Here is a 24,865-nt window from a genome sequence, read left to right as displayed (position 1 = left end):
ATTGGAAGAAATGCTTTTGTTTTGACCCTGCATACAAATGCAAAATATCTCAATTGTAAATATTTAATTGATTATATTTTTTCTTTTAAAACTCTTTGTCTTTTTTTTTTTTTTTTACCTCCCTGAATGCACTCATAGTTTACTATGGCACATGCATTCCCATTGCAATGCCCTACTCCCAAATAAACATCATTTTCTTTTAGAGAGCCTCTGTGTTTGTTACTTAGTTGACAATATGTTGGTTAAGTCAGGCACTGAAGAAGTAAAACTGATGGGATCATAGCCATCTATTGCCTAAGGAGGGCAAGATTTGAAAATGATGACTGTGAACATTATTTTTTAGGATTCCTAGTCTTTTGTTCATTAAAATGTGAACATTATAGAGCAAAGTAGAGAAAATGTGGAGTCTAGCTCTGCTACCATTTGTATAAAAAGTAGGTGAAAAGGTATATATACATTGCCTATATATACACGTCTCAGGAAGGACACAGGAGAAAATACTAGCTAGGTACCAGAGGCCTGGGAAGAGGAAGACTAAGATTTCACTGTATATTCTTTCTGTAGTTTTGTTTGTTCAATTTATACTGGATCCATTGATAACACCTGTTTTAAGAAGTCAGCACATGTTTCTGACAACTGCATACACATACAACTAAACTAGCTGTGGATGCCCAGGTTGCAGGTTGCCCCAAGAATCCTTCCAGCCTCCTTTTCCCTGTGCTCATCCTGGGGGCTACTTCTGGGCAAGATCTGAAATTTAGCTTTAGTTCATCTTGATATGTATTCCCTCTCTTTTCAGCAGCCGCCTCCTTTCTCCTCATCAGAAGCTAAGGCACTTCTTTCAAGTCTTGAAGAAATGAAATTTCAGGCCTCATGAAAACTGGGGCAAGAGACATTTGGCTTGTTGCATCCCAAGGTTTTAGTGATTAGAAAGGCTTAGGCCTCTTTATGCTGGTATGTACCATATTTGGACAAAGTCCTTGTTCAGTCACAGAATCCTCAAATGTCATCTGAGTCAGCAAGTGCAACCCCATATTGCTTGACTCCCTTCTCTGGCATCCCCATTCCAAGAGTGGTCCTTCCTGCGCTTGCCTGCCAATGGCAGCTGCCTTTTGATCAAACTCCTAGTGGTACAAAAATCCCCTCTATGGTTCTGAACTTGACTCTATGTAACTTCCACCCATGACCCTGGCTCTGCCACTCTGTGCTCTCTGATATGTGTTTAATTCCTGTTTTCAGGGAGTCCCCTTTAAGTGGGCTGTACTGTCTTCCCTCAGTCTCTTCCAAGCAAACAAGCCCCCTATCTCCTTCAGCTAACCTGGACTTCAGATAATCTGCTCCCCTGCTGCCCACTCCAAAGTGTCTGTTGCCCTATAAGTGTAGGGTTCCCAACAGTGAAGGCAAGTTTTACCAGAGCCCTGAGCAGCTGGGTATAGACATAGCCATTACCAACCTTACTCTATATGTTGTAAATTTAAAATTTAAGAAGACATCAAAACATGATTTCCTTTTTTTCCTTTTGGAGGTAAGGGGGGAGTAGTTATGTCACATTGTCATATCACATCATTGATTCATTTTTAACTGATTTTTACATAAAATATCTCAATTATTTTCACAATGTGGTTTTGAATCCCATGTCTGCTTTTTTGGAAGCAAAACAGAGCCTTTCCCTGTACCATTTCATCCTGTTAGCCCATGGTTAGAACTCACAGCAGCATTTTAGACCCAGATTCTGTCTTCCCATGTATTCCCCTGATAAATAAACAAAACCTTGCCTTTGTTTTCATCTAAATCAGTGATAAAAATTCTCCTTGCGGGGACAGAACTCAGATCAGATTCCATTCCACCTTGGAGGTGAAAGAATGGCCAACTAGGAGGGGGTCCAAAGAACATTTGAGTGCTTGGAGGGTTTTCTGATCAGAACACTTGTTTATTTCATTCAGAATGAGCATTGACATTTGAAAAGCATGAAGGTAACTGTATGTATTTCTGTTCATGAAAAAAGCCTAATTTCTTAAAAGGGTGTTTGCAGCAGGGGTTGGAGAAGGTGGAAGGAACGTGGGAAGAGCCTGCACACACTGTCCATCATTTCTCTCAAGATCTGAAGGCATGGGTAAAGTGCTTGGGAATGACTGGCCAGGAGGCTTGACTTCTGCTTTTAGCACCCAGAGCTTTCGAGTTTTTCATTTACAGTGGCTCCAGAGTTCAGAAAGAACTTGAATGAATAATTGTGGCTTTTAAAATCCATTGTCTAATTGTGCTTTCTTGTATATTTATTTTTGGGAATGAGCATTTTATCAAGAGGGAATTTAGGAATCTTAGATTACTAGAGATGAAATAATCTTGAATTTTAGAATCTTCATTTGTAAAATGGGACAATAAATGCATCTGTTGTGTAAAAGTTGTAAAGACTTCATGAGAAAGTGCATAGATAGCATTCTGGGTAGATTCTGGCTCATTTTAAAGGCTCAGTGAATCTGAACCATTATCATCATGATGACAGCAGAAACAATAGCCATTTCTCCCCTCATCCACACTGAGAAATTTTGGGTGAAAAATTATAAAGAATGTTCTAGTAACTAAAGCTAATAATCAACAGGGTAATTAGAAGGTGGTGACCTCCCATTCTTTCATGGTATTAGAGCAGAAACTTGTCATCTTGCGAATGTTCTTAGTGGAAGTGTCTCTGTGAGACAGATTATGAGCTATATGACCTCTTCCAGCCAAATGAGAAAGTCCAGCCACTTACTGGTATTTTTTTTTTTTTTTTTTTGATTGCAGTGTGGTAGTGCCAGGAGGTCCTGACCTCATTCCAGCTAAGGTCCCCTCATTTCTCTCATTAGTGTTCCCGGGGCTGGCCCTAGCCACAAGTTTGTCCCACTATTTGTTGAAAAAAATACAGCCATCTGGCAACATAGTATTTGTGGGACCCCAGACTTCTGCTCTTTTTCTTTTATCTTATCCTAAAAGCTGGAAGATGGGAAGTGTTGACCTTGGGTCAGAACAGTTGGTCTAAGTAAGGCCTTTATTGAAATTAGCAAAAAGTGATTGCAAATAAATTCCTGAAACAACTAACAACAACAACAAATGGACAAAATCCATAACAACCAAAAGAGAAAGAAGATCAAAAAAGAAAAAAAGAAAGAAAGAAAATCCAGAAATCTAGTTAGAAAACTTTAAGGATCTAGGGAATGATGTTTAAGTGCCTTTATTATTTCATAAAATGAGTGAGAAAATTTTGAAAATAGAATATAGGAAAACTAAAAAGGGTATATCTTTGTATATTGCTCAAAATTATGCATCACTCTTTATGCATAATTGATTATTGGCCAGGTAAGACTAATGCTAGATTGATTTAATAACAGTCTTGTTTTTTGTTGAACCAGAATCAAAGTTTAGGGAAATACTAAGATTCAAATTCTTTTTTTAGGTGCCCGCCACCATGCCTGGCTAATTTTTGGTAAAGACAGAGTTTGTACTTTTGGTACTTTTGTACTTTTGTACTTTTAGTAAAGACAGAGTTTGCCATGTTGGCCAGGCTGGTCTCAAACTCCTGACCTCAGGTGATCCACCTGCCCCGGCTTCCCAAAGTGCTGGGATTACAGGCGTGAGCCACTGTGCCTGGCCTGAAATCCTTTTTAATAATATATCATGGTGGTTCTGAGCACAGGCTCCAACATCAAGCTGCCTGGGCTTGAAACCTGGCCCACATTCACTAGGAGTGTAACCTTGAGGCTGGTCTCAAACTCCTGACCTCAGGTGATCCACCTGCCCCGGCTTCCCAAAGTGCTGGGATTACAGGCGTGAGCCACTGTGCCTGGCCTGAAATCCTTTTTAATAATATATCATGGTGGTTCTGAGCACAGGCTCCAACATCAAGCTGCCTGGGCTTGAAACCTGGCCCACATTCACTAGGAGTGTAACCTTGAGCAAGTTGCTCATCTCTCTGTGATTTCACTTCTCCATCTCTAAAAAACACACATAAGTGAAATATGATTAGGGTTATGTGAAATCATTCATGTAATAGACAGTAAAGTGTATTAAAAATCTGACCTATACTTAAGTATTAAGCAATCATTATGACTATTTATCCTATTATGCCCATGGCAAGCCAGGTTGTTTGGATTACCTGGTTCATAATTCAGGCATCAACATTAATTGGGTGGCATTATACTCAAGTTACGGTTGCCATACCTAGGAGGAAAAAACAGACCCAGAACACTGTAAGTAAATATTTTACCTACATTTGGGGATAGATGGTTTTTGCCCAGAACATACACTATGTATTCATAGCAGAATCCATTCTGTTTCCAGTTTCTCAAAAGGAATTAAAATGGAACAACACTTCAGGAGAGTTGTTAGTTGTAGAAAGATAGAATGCTGTATTGCCCTCACCTGAACTATTCTAGGCTGGATTGCTATTTCTAGGGACTAATCAGGCAAGAACTATGATCTTGTTCCTGCTTGAGCACGTGTTATATGCAAGAAAGAAAACAGAAGGAAAAAAAAAGAAAGATGCTTGGAAACGCTACTAAACCAGAATCTGTACTGAAGCTCTGTCTGTATTAGTACCTCATCTACTAGGATGGAAATTACTCATATTTTCTTTTTAAAAAATGAATTGCAGAGTTGAGGAAGAATTTTAGCATTAGGAATATCAAATTATCTTACGTTTCAACCTGCAAAGACTCACAAAACTCCTGGTCAGCTATGTCCTTATAAACTGTGGCTTAGATTGAGTTGTCATAAATATAAAAATGTTTTTCATTTTGAGAATGTTTAGCTATTTCCTCCACATTGATGGGACTGTGATCTCTTGTGTTCTTGAAAACTACTGGGACTAATAATGTGCAAAAGAGCCAAAAATAATCATTTGTTAAATAAGTTTCCTGGAAATTTTTCTCGTTAACTATTGGACAGGGTGAAATGTTGGTCATTAAGTATCGGTCTACCCTAAGATAACAGAAGCTATAGAGTTTCTGGAGAGATTTTAACTAGAGGAGATTCTCTTCGGGCTCGATGGCTTAGAAATGTCCTGCCTGTAAGCAGAGAAATGGACTCAATGATCCCTGATGATCTTTTTGCTCTGTGCCTACTGGGCCCAGGATGGCTTGGCATGGAGGCGGGCTCCTTTGCAATAGGTGGTGGGAAATCACTACAGTAGCACTGCTCAGTATCAGGGGAGGCTGAGAGCAGAGCCAGAGCTGGGAGCCTTCAGGAAGACCTGAAAGGCTCAAGGAAGTTATGAGACTTTGACTGAACTGACACACAGACAGCACAACTAATGGGATCAGCAGGCTTGATCTTTTTGTGAAAACTTACTTCTTTTTAATTGTTTTAGAGACAGAGTTTTGCTTTGTTGCCCAGGTTGGACTATAGTGGTGCAATGATAGCTCATTGCAGACTCAGACTCCTGGGCTCAAGCCATCCTCTTGCCTCAGACTCCCGAGTAGCTAGGACTACAGGCACATGCCAACATGCCTGGGTAATTTTTAGTTTTTAAATTTGTTTTTGTAGAGGTGGGGCCTCCCTTTGTTGTCCAGGCTGCTCTGGAAATGATCCTCCCGTACTGGCCCCCCGCCCAAAGTATTGGGATTATAGGCATGAGCCACTGCACCTGACCAGCTTGATCTTGAGTAATAAATTGACCCTTAGTTCGAAAGGCTAATATAGACTAATTTTTGTGTTCATTCAACAAGTATTTATTGAACATTGATCTGTGTGCCAGCGATGTCCGAGGTAAGGGGATACAAAGATTAAGCAAAGCATCATTATTCCTGATTTCATGGAGCTTATGATATGATACAAGAGACCTGTATTAACTAACCATATACATATACAATTATAGACTGTGATGAGATTCCTGAAGAAAATTACAAGGCACAGTGAGAGTGTACAAGATGGGAACTTAACTGAATAAAGAGGTGGTGGTCAGAATTTGAAATTGTGTGGGCTTCCCTGAGGAAGTGATTGAGATCTGTAGGACAAAGAAACTAGAAAACCAGGTAAGATGGAACTTTCCAGGGAGAAGCATGGGAAAGGTGCTGAGGTGGCCAGGTGTAGAGAATAGTGCTATAAAATGAGGCTAATGAGGAGTATGGGGGCAACAGGGTTCACATAAAGCATTTTAGTCTTTAGCCAAAGTGCAACGAGAACACGTTGAAGATTTTAAGAAAGCAACAACAGAAGGAGTAGAACGATTAGATATTAATTTTGAACAATTCTGACTGCAATGAGGAGAAATCACTGATGGTGCACAGGTGGATATGCTGTAGTAGAAACAAGAGATGGTAGCTTGAACAGGTGATCACACTGGAGATGAAGCAAGGTATTCAGACTCCAGATCCCTATGGAGATTAAATTGACAGTAGTTGGTGCTGGACTGGGAAAATGTCTGTGGGGTGGGGAAGATAAAACTCCAGATTTGAATATATTGTGGCTGCCCAGATGAAGGACACACCTGGATTTTTGGATCAGATCAGAGGGAGGGTTTGGGAGGTTCTCTTGGTCTCTCCAAACTAAGTGAGGAAGAATCCTTCAAGCTAGATGTGGTGGAGGACAACATCTTTGTTCATCTTGACTGTGCATTCCTGGAGAAGGTCCTCTAAGGCTTCCTGAGTATTGGCCTTAGCCTTGGATTATTTCCAAAAGGCTCTATGGAGGAAGGCCTCACATCCATCACTTTCCTTATTACAGGCCAGTACTTAGAAGAATGTCCATCATCGTCAAAATATGTTTCCTCAAATATTTACAGATAAAAATGTGATAGGTATTTCCCCCAAAAGAACAGAGAATTAGAAGTGATTATGGTAAGATGGAGAGAAGTCTAGGAACTCCATGCCCAAGATGCCTGACATAGTGACCGTCTGATATCCTCATCCCTCCATTTCTCCCTACCACACAGGTCTTGTGCCTCTAGAGAGACTTACGCCTCTATGCCCCTAAAACCCCACCTTCTCGTGTACTTTAAAAACCTTTAAAAATTGCTTAGGTGAATATATTTGGTATTATTTTGGAATAATATCACGCCTGATCACATTTAAGGAGAGAATTTTTTGGTTGGATGAAACAGGGAGTTACCAAATTGTAGCTACTAAAAGGAATGAACAAAGAACTCAGGTCTAGGCAAAACAAAAGAAAGAACACAGTTAGGTAGGCCCAAGAATATGACTGAAATTGTTAGAAGTTTGGCAAAGAAAGTTCCTTCAGATTCTAAGTATCTTGGCAGCCCTGGGAGGTCTGGAAAGTCAGGAAGCAGCTTGTCAAGAATTCTAAAGCAGTGAAATGAAGCCAAGATGTAAATTCAAGGCGAGGGGATTCCCAGTAAACAACATTGGTGAACTTTACCTCCAAGAATGGACTGTGGGGTGGTTAACTGCAACAAGAAGAAACCAGAGATCTACAAGTGAGCTGTATCTGGGGCTAGGTCCAAGATGGGGATGACCTCACAGGCAGGCAGGTTAGCTAACTTTGCCCGAGAATTCTTCCATCTCATTCTTGCTGTGATTTTTTTTTTCATTTTGATGCAAAAACGATGAGTATATACTTCTTCAAACTTATGAAATGTATATACAAGTGGATTGACACCATTTGTAATTTGATTTTTCAGTCACCAATATGTTGTAAACTTGAAAGCAGAAAATTACCTCATAAGCAGATATTTCCAGAAAGGTGATTAAAAATGAGTAGAATTACTAATACCTTCAAATGGACATGGTTTCAAGCAGCAGATATTAAATATTTTTTCTTTTTTTTTTCTTTTTGAGACAAGGTCTTGCTCTGTCTTCCAGATGAGAGTGCAGTGGCATGATCACAGCTCAATGCAGCCTCAACTTCCTGGCTCAAGTGATCCTCCTGCCTCAGCCTCCCAAGTAGCTGGGACTACGGACATACGCTACCATGCCAAGCTAACTTTTTAGTTTTTGTAGAGACAAGATCTCACTATATTGCCCAAGCTGGTTTTGAACTCCTGGGCTCAAGCGATCCTTCTGCCTTGACCTGCTGGGATTACAGGTGGACTTTCTTCACAATGTGTTAAGCGTGTGTGTATATGCATGTGTGTGTGTGCGTGCACATGTGCACACTTGCACATGTGCATTAGCTAATTTCTCTGACTCTTTACACTATATTATTATGCAAAAAATGTTGCATTCTGCCACTGAAGTCTTCTTGTAAATATTCTACAAACGTTTGTGAGCAGTATTGGCTGCTGGAATCGGGAAACGTCTGTTTAGGGAACTCTTTCTTTTGGATAGGGTGTGGGCCCAGGGTCAATTCAGTGTAGAAACATGAATACAAACAAGATGCAGATCTAATCCCACTGTAACTGTAGGCTAAAGAGAGCCTTTTTATTTAGTTCTATATCTTCATGGGGCTTCAAAGACACCTCAAATGCAGGATTTCCAGCCATCTCAGGTGTAAGTTGTGCCACATGGTCTGGGTCTTGTTACTTTTACAATCATCAGAATAAACTAACCAGAAGAAAAATGTGACATTGTGACATTTTTCTTCTTTTGGAATGATTAGTTACAATGTCATTACATCTTTCCACCAGAAAACTGTGTGCATCAATGTTCTTAGTAGCCTTGAATAGGATGTTCATCCTCCATAGCTCTCTCTAGGAAGGCTTGTCTGAGTGTTGGGGAGTCTCTCTTCATATATACATATTTAGGTATATATTATTTTTTGCAGTCCTCTTATTCCTTTTCCTATCTTTCTCTTTCCTTCTATTTGCAGTTCTATCTCGTGTTTTACTGCTGCTCTTAGCTTATACCACTGTCACACAATGCTTGATCCCTCTTCCTTTTCCTGTCCTTTTCAAAGCTTATCAGAACTGAGCCTCAGTCCTTCAGAGTCATCCTCAGCAAGGTAACAGAACATGTCTATCCACTCATGAAAATGTTTGACTTATCTTTTAGTATTTGGATAAGAGACGATACTTAACATTCACAAGTTACTCTAAAAGCTGGGGACCATAAGCACAGGGCAGGCCATGGTGAAGATCATTTGGAATGGGCAAGTCTTTCAATGTCCCTTACATCATACCAAGCAGGCAAAGCCTACATACAGGGCAGGACCTGCCTGTGTGATGTACCATTCCAGCCCCCCTTTCCAAAGAAAACTTGAGCAGGGACCCTAGGACGCCACCAGCAATGGTGGGACTCCCTTTTGTAATCCAAATAAGCAGGATCTAAATGAGTCCAGGTTGGAGCAGGTAAAGAATGGGGTTGAAAAGGAGAAGTGCTCTTGAAATCGGCCAATCTCATAGCCTGGAGCAGGCACCTGTGGTTAGCTGAGTCATACTGCCTTGGGATTAGCCAGCTCTGCTTTCCGTTTCAACAATAAAAAATCTTGCAAAACTGCTGGCATGTGAGACAGAGGTATCCAGAAAATTTTGGCATCTTTTCCAGCAGCATAATGAGTCTTAGGGAAGACACTTGTTAGAGCGTGGTCCATGCACTCTACCACCGGAGAGAGGTCCATGTTCACATAGGATTTATTGCCTTTCAGTTTGTTTAGACCTAAAAAGAGACAAAAGCACATTTACTCTTTGGAAGAAGGGGAAAGCAGAGTGGAAGTCTAGGGTGCAAAGGGGAGGATGGATACAAGGGGATTTTTTCTGAATTGTCCGATATAATGGAGGCTCATTTTGAGGATTTACTATCTATTCCTCAGAAAAGGATACTACAGTGCTTTCTTTAGACCAGTGGTTCTCGAGATTGGGTGGGCAGCAGAATCTTCTAGAGAGCTCATTAAAACTCAGGTTTCTGGGTTCCACCTCCAGAGTTTCTGACTGAGGTATGAGGTGGGGCCCAAGAATGTGCATTTCTAACAAATTTCAAGATGATGCTGATGCTGCTGGTCCAGGGATCAAACTTTGAGAGCCAGTGCTTTAGAGCAATGAGCAAATGATACTTCATAAAGCCCATGAGGCCCCTAAGCCTAGAAAGTTGTATGTTTGATTTCTAATTTGTTTTAGGGGATTATGTATCTAGAGAAAATGTGGGTTACACATGTGCTTGTGCATGTATGTGCATGCATGTGTGGATGTGAGTGTGCACTTGTATACCACAGGCTTCTATAATCTGTAAATAAAGAGAGAATCATCCCAAATGTACCGACTCAGAAAGCTACAAGGATCCCAGTTCTCAGGCAAATGAAATGTTTGAATAATGAATGAAGGTACCTTTACAGAGGCAGGTTTTTTACAAGGGATTAGTGGTGGTTTAGAACCCTAGTCTTTTGAATACATGGCATTGGGACAACAGTATATCTACATGCAGAAGAATGAAACTGGATCTTACACCATATAAAAAAAATCAACTCAAAATGGATTGAAGACTTAAACATAAGACCTGAAATTATAAAACTGCTAAAAGAGGCCTGGCATAGTGGCTCACACCTGTAATTACAGCAGTTTTGGAGGCTGAGGTGTGAAGATCACTTGATCCCAGGGAGTTCAAGACTATCCTGGGCACCATAGTGAGACCTCATCTCTATTGAAAACAAACAAACAAAAACTACTAGAAGAAAACATAAAGGAAATACTTCTTGACATTGGTCTGGGCAGTGATTTCTTTGGATATGACCCCAAAAGCACAAAACTAAATAAACGCAAAACTAGATAAGTGGGATTATATCCAACTAAAAACTTCTGCACAGCAAAGGAAACAGTTGGTTAAAAGAGTGAAGAGACAACATATAGAATGGGAAAAAATATTTGCAAACTTTATATCTTATACACAGTTAATATTCAAAATATATAAGAAGCTCAGATAACTCAACAGCAAGAAAAGAAATAATCTGATTAAAAAATGGGAAGAGAATCTGACTAGACTTTTCTCAAAAGAAGATACAAATGGCCAACAGGTATATGAAAAAAATGTTTGTCATCACTAATCATCGTGGAAATGCACATTAAAACCACATGAGTTATCACCTCACATTTGTTAGAATGGCTATTATCAAAAGACAAAAGATGACAAGTATTGACAAGGGCATGGAGAAAAAAGAACTCTTGTATACTGTTGGTGAGAATGTAAATTAGTATAGCCATTATGGAAAATGGCACAGAGATTTCCCCCTCAAATTCAAAGTAGAGCTATCATACGATTCTCACAGACTTTTAAAACATACCTGAGTTGTGTATATGATTCTCACATACTTTTAAAACATACCTGAGTTGTGTCTTCTCAAAGGAAAGTCTATGAAGTTAGATCTTTCTTTCAACTTCAGGTCCCACTGGCCACAAGTTGTTCAAAGAACCTAATAAGTCTTAGTGGCTATTTTAAACTCCTACTATCCCAACTCGAGAAATTAAGAAAAGATGACCTTAAATTTGTGGTCTACTTTGGGACTGTGCCTTTGGCTCATCTCCAAGTCCTGACTTGAAAACTCTAATAAGGACAACCAGTCCGAAACTGAGCTCAATGGCTTTTGGTATTTCTGAGACAGAATACAAGAACCAGGAACCAAGCCAAAAATAATTGGAGATGGAAGTCAGTGATATATTTAAAGGCGTTTAAAAAGTATCGGTGTCAATATTAAACAGAGAAAGCGCTTTTAAATGAGGGGTTTTGTTTATGAAGTATTAAGTTCAGTCTTAGATGGAACCTACATAGAACCTTCAGAGTCAGGAACTGAAAAGTAGAGCATTTGATGACAGTGGTTCTAAACCTATAGTGACATGTCAGCACTAAGATGTTTTAAGACCAGACATTTCAGTTGACATATAGATAATGTGTGTACCTCTGTGTCTGTGTGTGTGTGTCTGTGTAAGTGTGTGCGTGTGTGTGTGTCTGGGGTAGTGGTGGTTGGAGGAGTCAGTCATTTTAAAAACCTCTCCAGGGGGTTCTGACTTGGCTTTTGGTTCTGCCTTGAAAACTGTTGACCATGAACCTTGCCACAGTTGACTGTCTTCCCAAGTCCACTGATCAAGAGGCATGGGCACAGTTTGGAGGAATAGAACTATACATACTTAGGTGGAACCCTGCTCAACTCAAAGCAGGAGCTCAGTAAGTATTTGAGGAATATCAAGTAAACTTTAACTGACCCAAGAAGTTTGTGGTGGAAGGGAAGGCCTGATAACAGGAGTGTGACCAAAGTCCTTAATGCCTTGTTCACATTATAGTGCCACCGCCAATCATAAATGGCAGGGTCAGGCTGCCTGGGTCCAAATCTAGCTCTTCCACTTACTGGTGGTACAATTTTGGTAAGTTACTTCTCTATGCCTCTATTTCTATAAAATGAAGATGATAGTAGAGTTTTTGGGGGGATTTTAAATGAGTGTCCATGTAAAGCACTTAGAATGGTGACAAGTACATAGTAAATATTTACTATTTGTTAGCCATCATTATGTCATCTTTGTTATTATTCTCACATCACTGACTCAATCTCTGACTTACTCTCCCATCTCTGACTCAATCTCTTGACCAGGAAGGCTCCTGGTGTCTTCCATCTCCTCCTCCATGTGTTCCTGCTCCAGACAGTTTACACCCAAGTAATTATTTCCTGTCCTTTGGGTCTTATTCAAACCTGACCTGTACCATTAGGGTTTCTTAACCAGCAATGCTCTTTTCCTGGTCTGAATTCCCTGGGGAATTAGAAACCACATCATCTAGCACCATTTCTGGGCTGTTAGATTACACCTAAGAAGTAAAGGATCAATTTTATTGTGTGCTACATTGTTTCATTGTTTTACATTTTCACTTGGTTACTTTTTGTCAACTAGATTGTAAACTAGTTAAAGGTCAGAGGCTGAACCTTCTCTATCTTTTGTAACCACCATAAATCCTTAAAAAATGCCAAGTGTACAGCTGGTGCTTGACGAAAAGAGGAGGTATGGCAAAGGTGAAGACCGTGGGCTGGAGTCACCTGCCTGGGCTCAGGTCCAGGCATGACTAGGAGGTGTTGTGTAATCTTGGGCAGGACATTTCACTTTCCCAAGCCTCTACTCATTACTCTAATAGTTTTTGAGGAGTAAATGATATAATTCATAAGACACTTAGCAGATAGCTTAGCAGTTTGTAATTGCTCAGTAAATGTTTATAACAGAAGCAAGAGATGACACTGAAATTAATAGGAGATCCCTGATCCATGGTTAAGATCCTTATTGGGGTATTACTCAGAACCTTGTTATTTCATCTGTATTTGAATCTCCTTCATGCTGTTCAGGACAAAGAATTCCAGAGGACACTGGCACCACCCAGAAACTCACTTTTTTCAATGTAGCCTTCTCCATATTGTTGTTTGATGTCTGGAGACAGCTGCTCCCAAATGGCGAGTTTTTTTTCAGTTGTCTTTACTGGATCTGCCAAGTTTGTTTTGAACAATCCTGGTTCAATACATGAGACGTGCACACCAAAAGCTTTCATGTCCCGTCTGTGAAAAGAACCCATGGAAGATGTTTACTCCAGGTTTGTTTAGAAAATATTTTCTATTTTGAGTGACTATTTTCTCATGAATCTTTTCATGGAATCACAGATTTGGGTACATTTGAAAGAAATATCTTATTCTCTCTCCCTTTCATTTTGCAAGTGAGGAAACTGAGGTTTAGAGTGGTGAAGTGAGGACCAGTTAATGGCAGGATAGGAAAGGGATCTGGGTAGACACCACCCCCAGTCCACTGTTGTTCTTCCTAGAGTGTTCTTCGTGTTCTCGTCATTGATTAGTGCACATTCAGGTTATGAACAGGTTTCTTATCAGTACTTAAACCACCTTACGGTAAAATGAACTAATGATAGCCTGGATGGACGAGTTCACCTCCATTCTAGCAACATAAGGAGATTGCAGCACAAATAAGGATGTGCTGAAGGACACAATACGATAATCCCTGATGTGACTAACCTGCTCCCTATTCTGTTGAGCATGCTTTGTTCTTTTTTTTTTTCTTTCTTTCTTTCTTTTTTTTTTTTTTTTATCATGCTGCAGCAGAAAACCGAAAGCCTACTCATTCCCTAGGCATCTAGGTTTTACAGGAATCATGGTGTGCCTTTCTTTAAAGCAAACCAATATACAGATGCTCCTCGACTTCAGATGGGGTCACATCCTGATAAACTCATTGTAAGTTGAAAATATCCTATGTCAAAAAATGCATTTAATATACCTAACCTGCCGAACATCATGGCTTAGCCTAGCCTACGTTAAACATCCTCAGAACACTGACATTGGCCCACAGTGGGGCGAAATCATCTGGCCACACAGTGCCCTGCAGGATAGCAGTTCTTTACCCTATGATTGCAATGGCTGACTGGGAGCTGAGGTTCACTGCACTGCACAGCATCGTGAGAGAGTACTGTACATATTGTTGCTGGTAAAAGATCAAAATTCCAAATTCTAAGAAAAGTTTATAATGCATGCATCTAAACGAAAGTTGAAAAGTCATGTTTAACATTTAAGTCAGGGACCACCTGTATGGCAAACCAGTATATGAATAATCATTTACTAAATTTGATTTATATTCCTACCAGGAATATATAATATAAGGAAGTATTTATTCATTTTATAGAACTCTTCAGCATAAAAATTTTTTTAAACTCTATTAGTGAATTTAAAATGTAATTCATTTTTTCTTAGGTTCTGCTTTTTAGCAATGTTACTATTGTAAAGTTTGAAATATATTTTCCTAAAAATGCAAGTTAGCTTGACCTTGAGAGATTCCGAAAGGTATGTGACTTGTACTAAAATTAAAAAAGATGATTTCCAACTTACTTTTGTTGTATTCATCTGTTGCCTGATTTCCTCTAGATCGTGGAAGTAGCAGTGCCAAGAGGCTATTTGGGAAGACTTTTCTCCCCACCCACTCATAAAAATATCATACTAGGGACAAGTGGCTTTAAGCCCTCCAACCAAGCTTACCAGGTAAGTAAAAGCCATATTAAATCAGTATGCATACTGGGAAATACAGCTCTAAGGAGCCCCAACCCTCTCAGATGGGCTGCTGCCCCTAAACCTTCCTATATATAGAAATTGTGGAGCTGCCACTGGATTGTGGAGTACCTGCGTAACACCATTTAAAATACTAGTTTCATGATTCACTTAAGAAAAATACTCTTTATTGATTACTTTTAGGCATGGCATAGCTGCATGGCAAAGCTCACAAACCCTTCAGTTGAAATCTTTTTTAAAAGTGAGTAAATCTCTAAGTACATATACTAAAATTTTATTATGATACTGCTGGTTGTAGAGTGGAACCAAAGGTCAACCAAAGAGACCAACAGAGGTTCTTTATGACCTTGCTACTCAAAGTGTGATCCCTGAACCATGGGCAGCACCTGGAGCTTGTTAGAAATGCATGGTCTCAGGACCCTTCTCCAGATCTACTTTATCAAAATCTGCGTTTTAAAAAGATCCCCCGGTGATTCAAATGCGCGTTAGTTTTTTGGAAGAATTGTTCCAATATTTTTGTGTTTATTTCCTAGGGGAATCAAACTTGGCAACCTGATCAAATGGTAAAATGAAGTTGCTCTATCTTTCTTAATTTCAGTGGAATAATTTTAACCTTTTATTAGTAAACTAAACCTAGGTCCATTGTATAGATCATAAACTCTAGCCTATGCCTTCAACAAATAATAGTCGAATAAATAAATGGGTGAATTGAAGGAAAAACTATATCCAACTTTGTCTTCTAACTTGCCTACTGCAGCACCACTCAGCTGAATATCTTCCACTTGCTTCTCTAGTCCTTTCCTCCGCCCTCTGTCTGCACCATATCCTGGGAGTCTTACCTGCACTAAGTATTCTCTGGCTTCTGTTGAGTTCAGTCTATTGAAAGTGCCAGTGGGAGATCAGGAAAGAGGTGAGAGTGTCAGATTAGTTATCCTCCTGTGGTGTCAACACTGGTTATTTTTATCCCTTAACTGAAGACAACAGCCTCTGCGTCTCCAGGTTCTGGAAACTGCCCTGTCTCCTTGTCCCTTCAGTCCTCTGAAGGGAAATACTCCTGCTGTCATTAGCCCATAGATGCTATCCTTTGAGATTTCAGTAGATACCTCACACATTTAGAAGTCCTTTAAACATACTCTGCCTTTTACCCAGTTTTAATGTGCCACCATTTCCTGCCAGAATCTTGACTGAAAGAACCACTTGTACTTTAGGGGATTTGAACTGATGGTGATAAGTTCTGGTTCCAGGTAAGATGGATTAAGCACACTTCCCCCAGTCTCTCCCACGGAGTGAAGCTATAAGGCTTGGACAGCATGCATGGAGCTATTTAAGAACTAATGGTTTTCCACTGAAGGTTTAAATAGGATGGTACTGTTGTGTCTGCAACTGACAGTAAACCAATGAGAAGCCTATTCTGATCTAGCCTCTCTATATGATTCCCTAACTATTTGACAAACTGACCAGTTGAATATAAATTGGCTGCCACTCTAAGCTAAGGCAAAAAGTGAAAAGGAGTTAAACTTGGGTTCGAATCTCAGTTCTACCACTTACCAGCTGGATGACCTTGCACAAATGAATTAACCTCTGTTAGTTTTAGTGGCATCATCTATACACTGGGAATAACTTATAGTACTAAATAGGGTAGAGGTGGAGCAGGATGGCCAAATAGAAGCCTTTACTGATCATCCTCCCCACAGAAACACCAAATTAAACAACTTTCACACAAAAAACCTTCAGAAAACCAAATCTCAGATGAGTGATCACAGTCCCTAACTTTAACTTCATATCACTGAAAGAGGCTCTGAAGAGGGTAGGAAAGACAGTCTTGAACTGTTGATGCTACTCCTCCTCCATAGACCAGCAGCAACTGTGAGGCTTGGAGACAGAATCTGAGTACTTGAGGTGGGAGGGAGAGCACAGTGATTGTGGGGTTTGCATTGGAACTCAGTGCTGTCCTGTCACAGTGGAAAGCAATAGCAGGCAGAACTCAGCCAGCACCCATAGAGGGAGCATTCAGACCAGCCCTAGCCAGAGGAGGACTTTCCCATTTCAGTAGTTAGAACCCGAGTGCCAGCAAGCCTCAGCAGTGTGGGCTCATGTGCTCTGGGGTTCTAAATAAACTTGAAAGGCAGTCCAGGTCACAAGGATTGCAATTCCTGGGCAAGTCCTGGTGCTGTGCTGAGCTCAGAGACAGTAGACTTGGGGAGCAAGCAACCTAGTAAGATGCCAGCTTGGGCAGCCAGGAGGGTACTTGTGCCACCCCTCCCCCAGCCCCAGACAGCACAGTCCACAGCTCTGGGAGAGACTCCTTCCCTCTGTTTGAGAAGAGGTAAGGGGAGAATAAAGAGGACTTTGTCTTGTGACTTGGATACCAGCTTAGCCACAGTAGGATAGGGCACCAGGTAGAGTCCTGAGGCCCCTATTCCAGGCCCTACCTCCTGGACAACACTTCTAGACTTGTTCTGAGCCACAAGGAAACCCTCTGCCTTGAAGGGAAGAAACTAGTCCTAGCAAAATTCATTACCTGCTGACTAAAGAGCCCTTGGGCCCTGAAAAATCAGGAGCAATACCCAAGGTACTCACCATGGGCCCTGGGTGAGACTCAGAGACATGCTGGCCTCAGGTGGGTGTGACCTAGGACATTCCCAGCTGTGATGGCTATAGGGGGAGACTCCTTGTGCTTCAGAAAAGGAGAGGGAAGAGTAAAGGAGACGTTGTCTTGCAGCTTAGATGCCAGCTTGGTTTGACCGCAATGGGGTAGAGCACCAAGTGGGTACTTAGCGTCTCCAATTCCAGGCCTTGGGTCTTAGATGGCATTTCTCGACCTATCCTGGGCCAGAGGGGAGCCCAGTGCCCTGAAATGAGAGTCTCAAGCCTAACAACATTCACCACAAGCTGATTGAAGAGACCTTGGGCTTTGAGTAAACATTGGTCATAGCCAGGCAGTACTTTCTGCAGCCTGAGATGGTGGTAGCTATGGTGAGAGATTCCTCTGCTTGTGAAAAGGGGAGGGAAAAGTGGGAAGGACTTTGTATTGTGGTTTGGATGCTGGCTCAACCACAGTAGAATAGAGTATAAGGTAGATTCCTAAGGTTTCTGACTCCAGTCCCTGGCTTCCAGATGGCATCTCTGGACACCCCACCCAGGTGTAGGGAGACCTTGCCACCCTGAATGGAAAGGCACAAGTCTTATTGGCTGGCTTCACCACCTGCTAATTGTAGAGCCTCAGGGCTTTGAGTACACACAGGCAGTAGCCAGGCAATTTTACAGAAGGCCTTGGGTCTGACTCAGTGCAGTCCCAATGATGGTGGTCAAGAGTGCTTGTGTCACTCTTCCACCAGCTCTAGGCAGCTCAGTATATAGAGAGAAGCTCCACTTGTTTGGGAGAAAGTAAGGGAAGAGAACAAGAGTTTCTTCCTGGTATATTCTTCTGGATCTTATCCAAGACCATCAAGGTGGTACCTCTATGAGCCTATAAGAGGCACAGTCTTACTGGGCTTGGGGTGCCTCCTAATGAAGATATGGCTGCAGGAACCAAAAAGTTAGATCACAACACCCAAGTCCCTTCAAATACCTGGGAAGACTTCCCCAGAAGGATGGGTACAAACAAGCCCAGACTGTGAAGACTGCAATAAATACCTAACTTTTCAATTCACAGACATTTAAAAAAAAAAAAAAATCCACAAGCATCAAGACCACCGAGAAAAACATGACCTCACCAAATGAACTAAATAAGATGCAAGAGACCAATCCTGGAGAGACAGAGACATGAGACCTTTCCGACAGAGAATCCAAAATAGCTCTTTTGAGGAAACTCAATGAAATTCAAGATAACACAAAGAAGGAATTCAGAATCCTATCAGATAAATTTGACAAAGAGACTGAAATAATTAAAAAGAATCAAGCAGGAATCCCAGAGTTGAAAAATGCAATTCACGTAATCAAGAATGTGTCAGTCTTTTACCAGCAGAATTGATCAAGCAAAATAAAAAAATTAGTAAGCTTGAAGACACGCTATTTGAAAACACACAGTCAGAGGAGACAAAAGAAAAAGAAATAATAAAGAATGAGGCATAACTACAGAATCTAAAAAATAGCCTCAAAAGGGCAAATCTAAGAGTTATTGGCTTTATAGACAAGGTAGAGAGAGAGAGAGATGGGGTAGAAAGTTTATTCAACAGAGAACTTTCCAAACCTAGAGGAAGACATCAATATTCAAGCACAAGAACGTTATAGAACACTAAGCAGATTTAACCAAAGAAGACTACCTCAAGGCATTTATTAATCAAAGCTCCCAAAGGTCAATTATAAAGAAAGGATCTTAAAAGCAGCAAGATTTGTTCATAGATTCCTCAAAAACAAATAACATACAATGGAGCTCCAACCCAATTTGGAAAGGAAGAAGTCAAATTATCCTTGTTTGCAGGTAATATGATCTTATTATCTTTGGAAAAACCTAAAGACTCCACACACATAAAAACTATTAGAACAAATACATTCAGTAAAGTTGCAGGATACAAAATCAACATACAAAAATCAGTAGCCAACAGCAAACAATCCAAAAAAGATTTCTGTTGCCAACAGTAAACAATTTCTATATGCCAACAGCAAACAATCCAAAAAAGAAATTGAGGAAGTAATTCCATTTACAATAGCTAAAAATAAAATGCCTAGGAGTTAACTTAAAGAAATGAGAGATCTCTGCAATAAAAACTATAGAGTACACAAAAAATGAAAAGATATTCCATGTTCATGGATTGGAAGAATCAATATTATTAAAATGCATAATACCTAAAGCAATCTTCAGATTCAATGCAATTCTTACCAAAATACCAATGACATTCTTTACAGAAACAGATAAAACAATCCTAAAATTTATATAGAGACACAAAAGACCCAGAGTAGACAAAGCCACCCTGGACAAAAACAAAACTGGAGGAATTACATTACATGACTTCAAATTTTCTATAAAGCTATAGCAAATAAAACAGCATGGTACTGGCATACAAATGGACACATACACCAATAGAACAGGACAGAGAACCCAGAAACAAATCCATACATCTACAGTGAATTCGTTTTTGACAGATGTCAAGAACATATATTGGGGAAAGGACAGTCTTTTCAATAAATGGTGCTGGGAAAACTGGATGTCCACATGCAGAAGAATGAAACTACACCCTTATCTCTTACCACATACAAAAATCATATCAAAATGGATTAAAGACTTAAATCTAAGACCTCAAACTATGAAACTACTAGAAGAAAGCATTGGAGAAACTCTCCAGGACAATTAGCTGGGCAAAGACTTCTTGAGCAATATGCCACAAGCACAGGCAACTAAGGCAAAAATGAACAAATGGGATTACATCAATTTGAAAAGCTTCTGCACAGCAAAGGAAACAATCAAAAAAGTGAAAAGACAACCCACAGAATGGGAGAAAATATTTGAAAATTACCCATCTGACAAGGAATTAAAAATCGGAATATGTAAGGAACTCAAACAACTCTACGGGGAAAAGTCTAATAATCCAACTTAAAATGGGCAAAAGATCTGAGTAGATATTTCTGAAAAGACATACAAGTGGAAAATAGGTATATGAAAGGTGCTCAACATCCTTGATCATCAGAAAAATGCATATCAAAAGTACAACGAAATATTATCTTACCCCAGTTAAAATGGCATATATACAAAAGACAGGTAATAACAAATGCTGGTGATGATGTGAGAAAAGGGAATGCTCATAACACTGTTGGTGGGAATGTAAATTAGTACAACCACTATGGAAAACAGTTTGGAAGTTCCTCAAAAAACTAAAAATTGAGCTACCATATGATCCAGCAATACCACTGCTGGGTGTATACCCAAAAGAAAGGAAATAAATATATCAAAGAGATATCCACACTACCATGTTCGTTGTAGCACTGTTCACAACAGCCAAAATTTGGAAGCAACCTAAATGTCCATCAACAGAAAAATGAATAAGGAAAATGTGGTACATATATACAATGAAGTACTACTATTGAGCCATAAAAAAGATTGAGATCCTGTCATTTGCAACAACGTGGATGGAACCGGAGGTCATTATGTTAAGTAAAATAAGCCAGGCACAGAAAAACAAAGTTCACATGTTCTCACTTATTTGTGAGAGCTAAAAATTGAAACAAGCTATAGCGACAGAAAGTAGAGAACTAGTTACTAGAGGCTTGAGAGGGTAGTAGGGGTGAGGGGGAATGGTTAGGGGGTACAGAAAAATAGAAATATAGCTATCTAGAATGAACAAGATCTAGTATTTGATAGCGCAACAGGGTGACTACAGTCAACAATTTATCATAGTTTTTTAAATAACTAAAAAAGTATAATTGGATTGTTTGTAACAAAAAGAAAGGATAAATGCTTGAGGTGATGGATACTTCACTTACCTTGATGTAATTACTATGCATTGTATGCTTGTATCAAAATATCTCATATAACCATAAATATATATGCCTACTGTGTACCCACAAAAATTAGAGATAAATATGGTAGACTTTTTGAAAGGTACTAAATAGGATGTCTTGTACATAAGCATTCAGTAAATGTTTGCAGCTATTGTTTCCTAATAAGTCGATTAATTTGATTTACCTTAAGCTGTCATTGAAACCTTCCACTGCATATTTGGATGGAGTATAGCCCCCTCCAACGATTGCAAGGCGACCTCCAACACTGGAGACATTAATAACTCTCCCTTGAGCTTTCTTGACCAAGGGAAGCATATTTAGTGTCACACTGATGAGTCCAAACAGATTCACTTCAATAGGTTCTCTGTAGTCCTCTAGTGTCAGCCAGTCAGTGGGAGCCAGCACACCAAGAACACCAGCATTATTGATCAGACCCCAGAGACCTAGAACAGAGAGGGAAGAAAAAGAGGTGTGGTAAGATAGTACTTATTTGCCACCTTTGATGAAAATACAGCCTCTGCTTTGCACAATGGTGCCATTTCCTCCTTGAAGTCATTTTCCTACTCTGAAATACTTCGCAGTTTTGGAAAGTGATAGCAGAGAGGGTGGGAGGCTAAATTGAAGTAGTTGAAGTTCTCACTGTTACTCTGTTTCTGGTTCTGAATGTCAAATACTGAAACTCTGTGAGTGAGTCTTTCTGCTTTTTAATCTCAGATGTGGAGTAAATTGATCTATTTTTCCTCCCTTGCTAGATGGTAAGGCCAGAGAATATTTATATAATGTTCTGTATGGATAAAGAGTGATATCAATCTATTTCACATTTATTTTTGTTTAAGAATTGAGTCATTCACTTGACTTGTTTAAAATGGGAAACATTTAGTATTGTTAAAGGTGTTGAAATTCAAGTGTTAAAAACTGAAGCCTTATCAAATCATTCTTTTGAGCTTCAGAGTCTCAGCCATATGATCAAGATATACTAGAAAAAAAATCACAAACATTTGTTCTTTCTTTGTGAATCCCAACATCTTAATCCTTGAGAATGTTTCACTCTTCATTCAAAGCCAATAAAATTTCTTCTAGTTCAGAATGCAGTCACCACAGCAGAATCTATTGCAGAATGAACAAGCAGTGGCTCACTACTCTACCTTAACTATGTAAGACACTCACACTCAAATTCTCAGGCCATTTTCAACCTTGCCCATTGAAAATGTGTGAGCTCTAGAATCATTTTGTAGTGAGAAGTGGGTCCCAGGTATCCAGATGGCAATTTGGGAATTGCCCCCATATTCTCCTGTACATTTTAGTCTAAATTCCTTTGCTGTATATGGGACAGGGGGGAATAGCGCTTCACAGGAGAAGACCTTGGAAAGTCAATCTTTTCATCTCAGCCCCAAATTCACCCACTGAGACTTAGGCCCAAGGGTCTTCTGGGCTGTGTTTCTCATGCACACAGACAGCCTGTACTTGGAACTACTCAGAAGCTATCCTAAGATTAGAGAAGTACATAGCCGATATTTAGGAGACATTTTCTCGAAAGGCCATTTAAAACTTGAGCACATTTTCTGTAGCTTCAGTTACTTCCCTGTCCCCTATCCCTGTCCCATCCTCACCACTTCCATGTCTCTCACCTTTTTCCCCAACTTGGTTCTTCACCCACTGGGCAGTCCTCTTGACATTCTCTGGGTCAGTCACATCCAGAAGCACAGTACGAAGTCTCTCTGAGGTTTCTGCCTTTAAAGCGGTTGATCCTGATTCAGTCAGACAGGCAGCAATTACATGAAATCCCTTTTTATCAAAAGTTCTGGCTGCCAAGTTTCCAAAGCCCGAGTCACATCCAGTGATAAAAATGTACTTATCAGTGATGTCTGCAATCTTTAGTTTTCCTTTACGAGTCCACAGAAAACCACAGAGGATTAGGAGGCCTAGCACCCAAAAGAGCATTTTCCCCCTGTATGTGATAGGTACACTCCTTTCTTGTATAATAAAAGAAGATGGTGTCCTGAGTGTTCAAAGTGGAAAAGAAAATTCAAATTAGAACCACCAAGGCATTGTAACCCAGGACTGATGATATTTTAATGCATTTGTGTGGATAAACAGAAAAAGAAACAACAACTCTTATTTGGTTGGTTGTTGGGAAGATGGCCATTTAAATAATAAATTGCTCCTCTAAAATAATGCAAAAACTAACCCAGTAGTATTCAGAGAAATTAAATGGAAGAGAGGGAGGTGGGAGCCATGGCAAAATCAACACAAGCCATTGAGTTGACATGGCCAACTGGAGCTGTGTGCAGTGATGGTATTAATCTCAGGAGTGAACTCGCCCATCAGGAAGACAGATTCTCACAGTAAAATCTTACCTCTTGCTAGTTCATGAAATTCCACTGCAGAATGGGCTAAAATCTATTAGAAACAGTAATTCAATTTTAATTGTTCTGTCAGACTCCCAATTATCTTCAAACTGTCAGGAGAAGAAGAACATTTTGGTGTTGCCGCTAAGAAGATACTCCCAACTTGGCTTCCATTTTCTTATTTTAAATGGGCTAATGTCAATCTTCAACCCAACTCTGAGATCATTACACCCCAGTGCAGAGGAGTATTAAAGTGGGAGGCAACAAGTGAGTTCACCAAGAAAGAGCAAGGTAAATGGGAAGTGATTGAGAGAGAAATGCTGGCCAATGCACCATGTTCCAAACCAGACTCCCACATCCCCAAATTCTGTCTTCCGTGAACACCAGCCTCCTGTGAGAAAAAAATCACATGGACAGAGGATAAAGTAAAGCAAACGTATGCTGTAAAACTGAAGCTTTGACCATACATGCAGCAGAACTACTTGGAAAATTAATTTTGTCAGGGCTAGAGGTTGCCTAGGGCCTAAAATCAGGCAGGTAAAGGGCTTTCTTTCCCTTTTCCTCAGAAGCCTGCATCTGCATTTCCCCTCCGTATATGTCACTCTTACCATGGGTTATTGGTGCCAGGGAAAAGCAAGCCATCCAGAAAGAGGAAGTGAACAAGAACCTGAGGGTTATGCCTGGGTACCAAGGCTGTATGGCCGGCTGCCTCAGGTCTGAGTACCATGGGCCCAGCCCTCCGCACTCATAGCCATGGGGCAGCCCAAGAGAATGAGATCATCAGCTCCCTCCCCACAGAGGAGCAGGTCTGTATTGGCTCTCCTAGCCTGTGGAAGGGAGAGGGGCTAAAGAGAGCACCACATGTGGGAAAGACCTTCTTTTCTTCCTCTGTGACCCAAAAATCTTCCTCCTGTGTCCACACAATATCTTTGCCCTCAATCATGACCCACCCTTAGACTCAAGAGGGGCTTTAAATGCCTCACAGAGGACAATCAGTAGGCCCTGAGTTGAAGTTCAGAACTTGCGGATGCTTTTGGAATCATGGCTGTTCCTGGACACTGAGTTCAAAAAGGAACTGAGAGGCCAAGAGAGTTTATAGACTTTGAACTTTATTTTCTTTCCTTCTTTCTTCCTTCCTTCCTTTTTCTTTCTTTCTTTCTTTCTCTCTCTCTTCCTTCCTTCCTTCCTTCCTT

At 40.2% G+C, this 24,865-nt stretch overlaps 1 protein-coding gene across 2 annotated transcripts in view; it reads right to left on the bottom strand.

Annotated features, from left to right (window-relative positions):
• Window positions 1-8,897: 8,897 nt before the first annotated feature.
• Window positions 8,898-24,865, bottom strand: part of DHRS9 (dehydrogenase/reductase (SDR family) member 9) — a 28,691-nt gene continuing 12,723 nt past the window's right edge. For both annotated transcript variants that reach the window (XM_011960601.1, XM_011960600.1), the window contains 4 exons: window positions 22,953-23,323; window positions 21,509-21,767; window positions 13,217-13,380; window positions 8,898-9,521 (listed from right to left, as the gene is read on the bottom strand). In XM_011960601.1, coding sequence (XP_011815991.1) covers window positions 9,298-9,521; window positions 13,217-13,380; window positions 21,509-21,767; window positions 22,953-23,265 — 960 coding nt within the window. In that variant the 5' untranslated portion in view covers window positions 23,266-23,323 and the 3' untranslated portion in view covers window positions 8,898-9,297. The remainder of the gene's footprint in view (window positions 9,522-13,216; window positions 13,381-21,508; window positions 21,768-22,952; window positions 23,324-24,865) is intronic.

The sequence above is a fragment of the Colobus angolensis genome, unplaced genomic scaffold (genome assembly GCF_000951035.1).
Source record: "Colobus angolensis palliatus isolate OR3802 unplaced genomic scaffold, Cang.pa_1.0 Scaffold517, whole genome shotgun sequence".
Classification (NCBI taxonomy): Eukaryota; Metazoa; Chordata; class Mammalia; order Primates; family Cercopithecidae; genus Colobus; species Colobus angolensis.
Note: the sequence above shows the minus strand (reverse complement) of the source record. Positions and strands in the feature narration are given on the sequence as shown.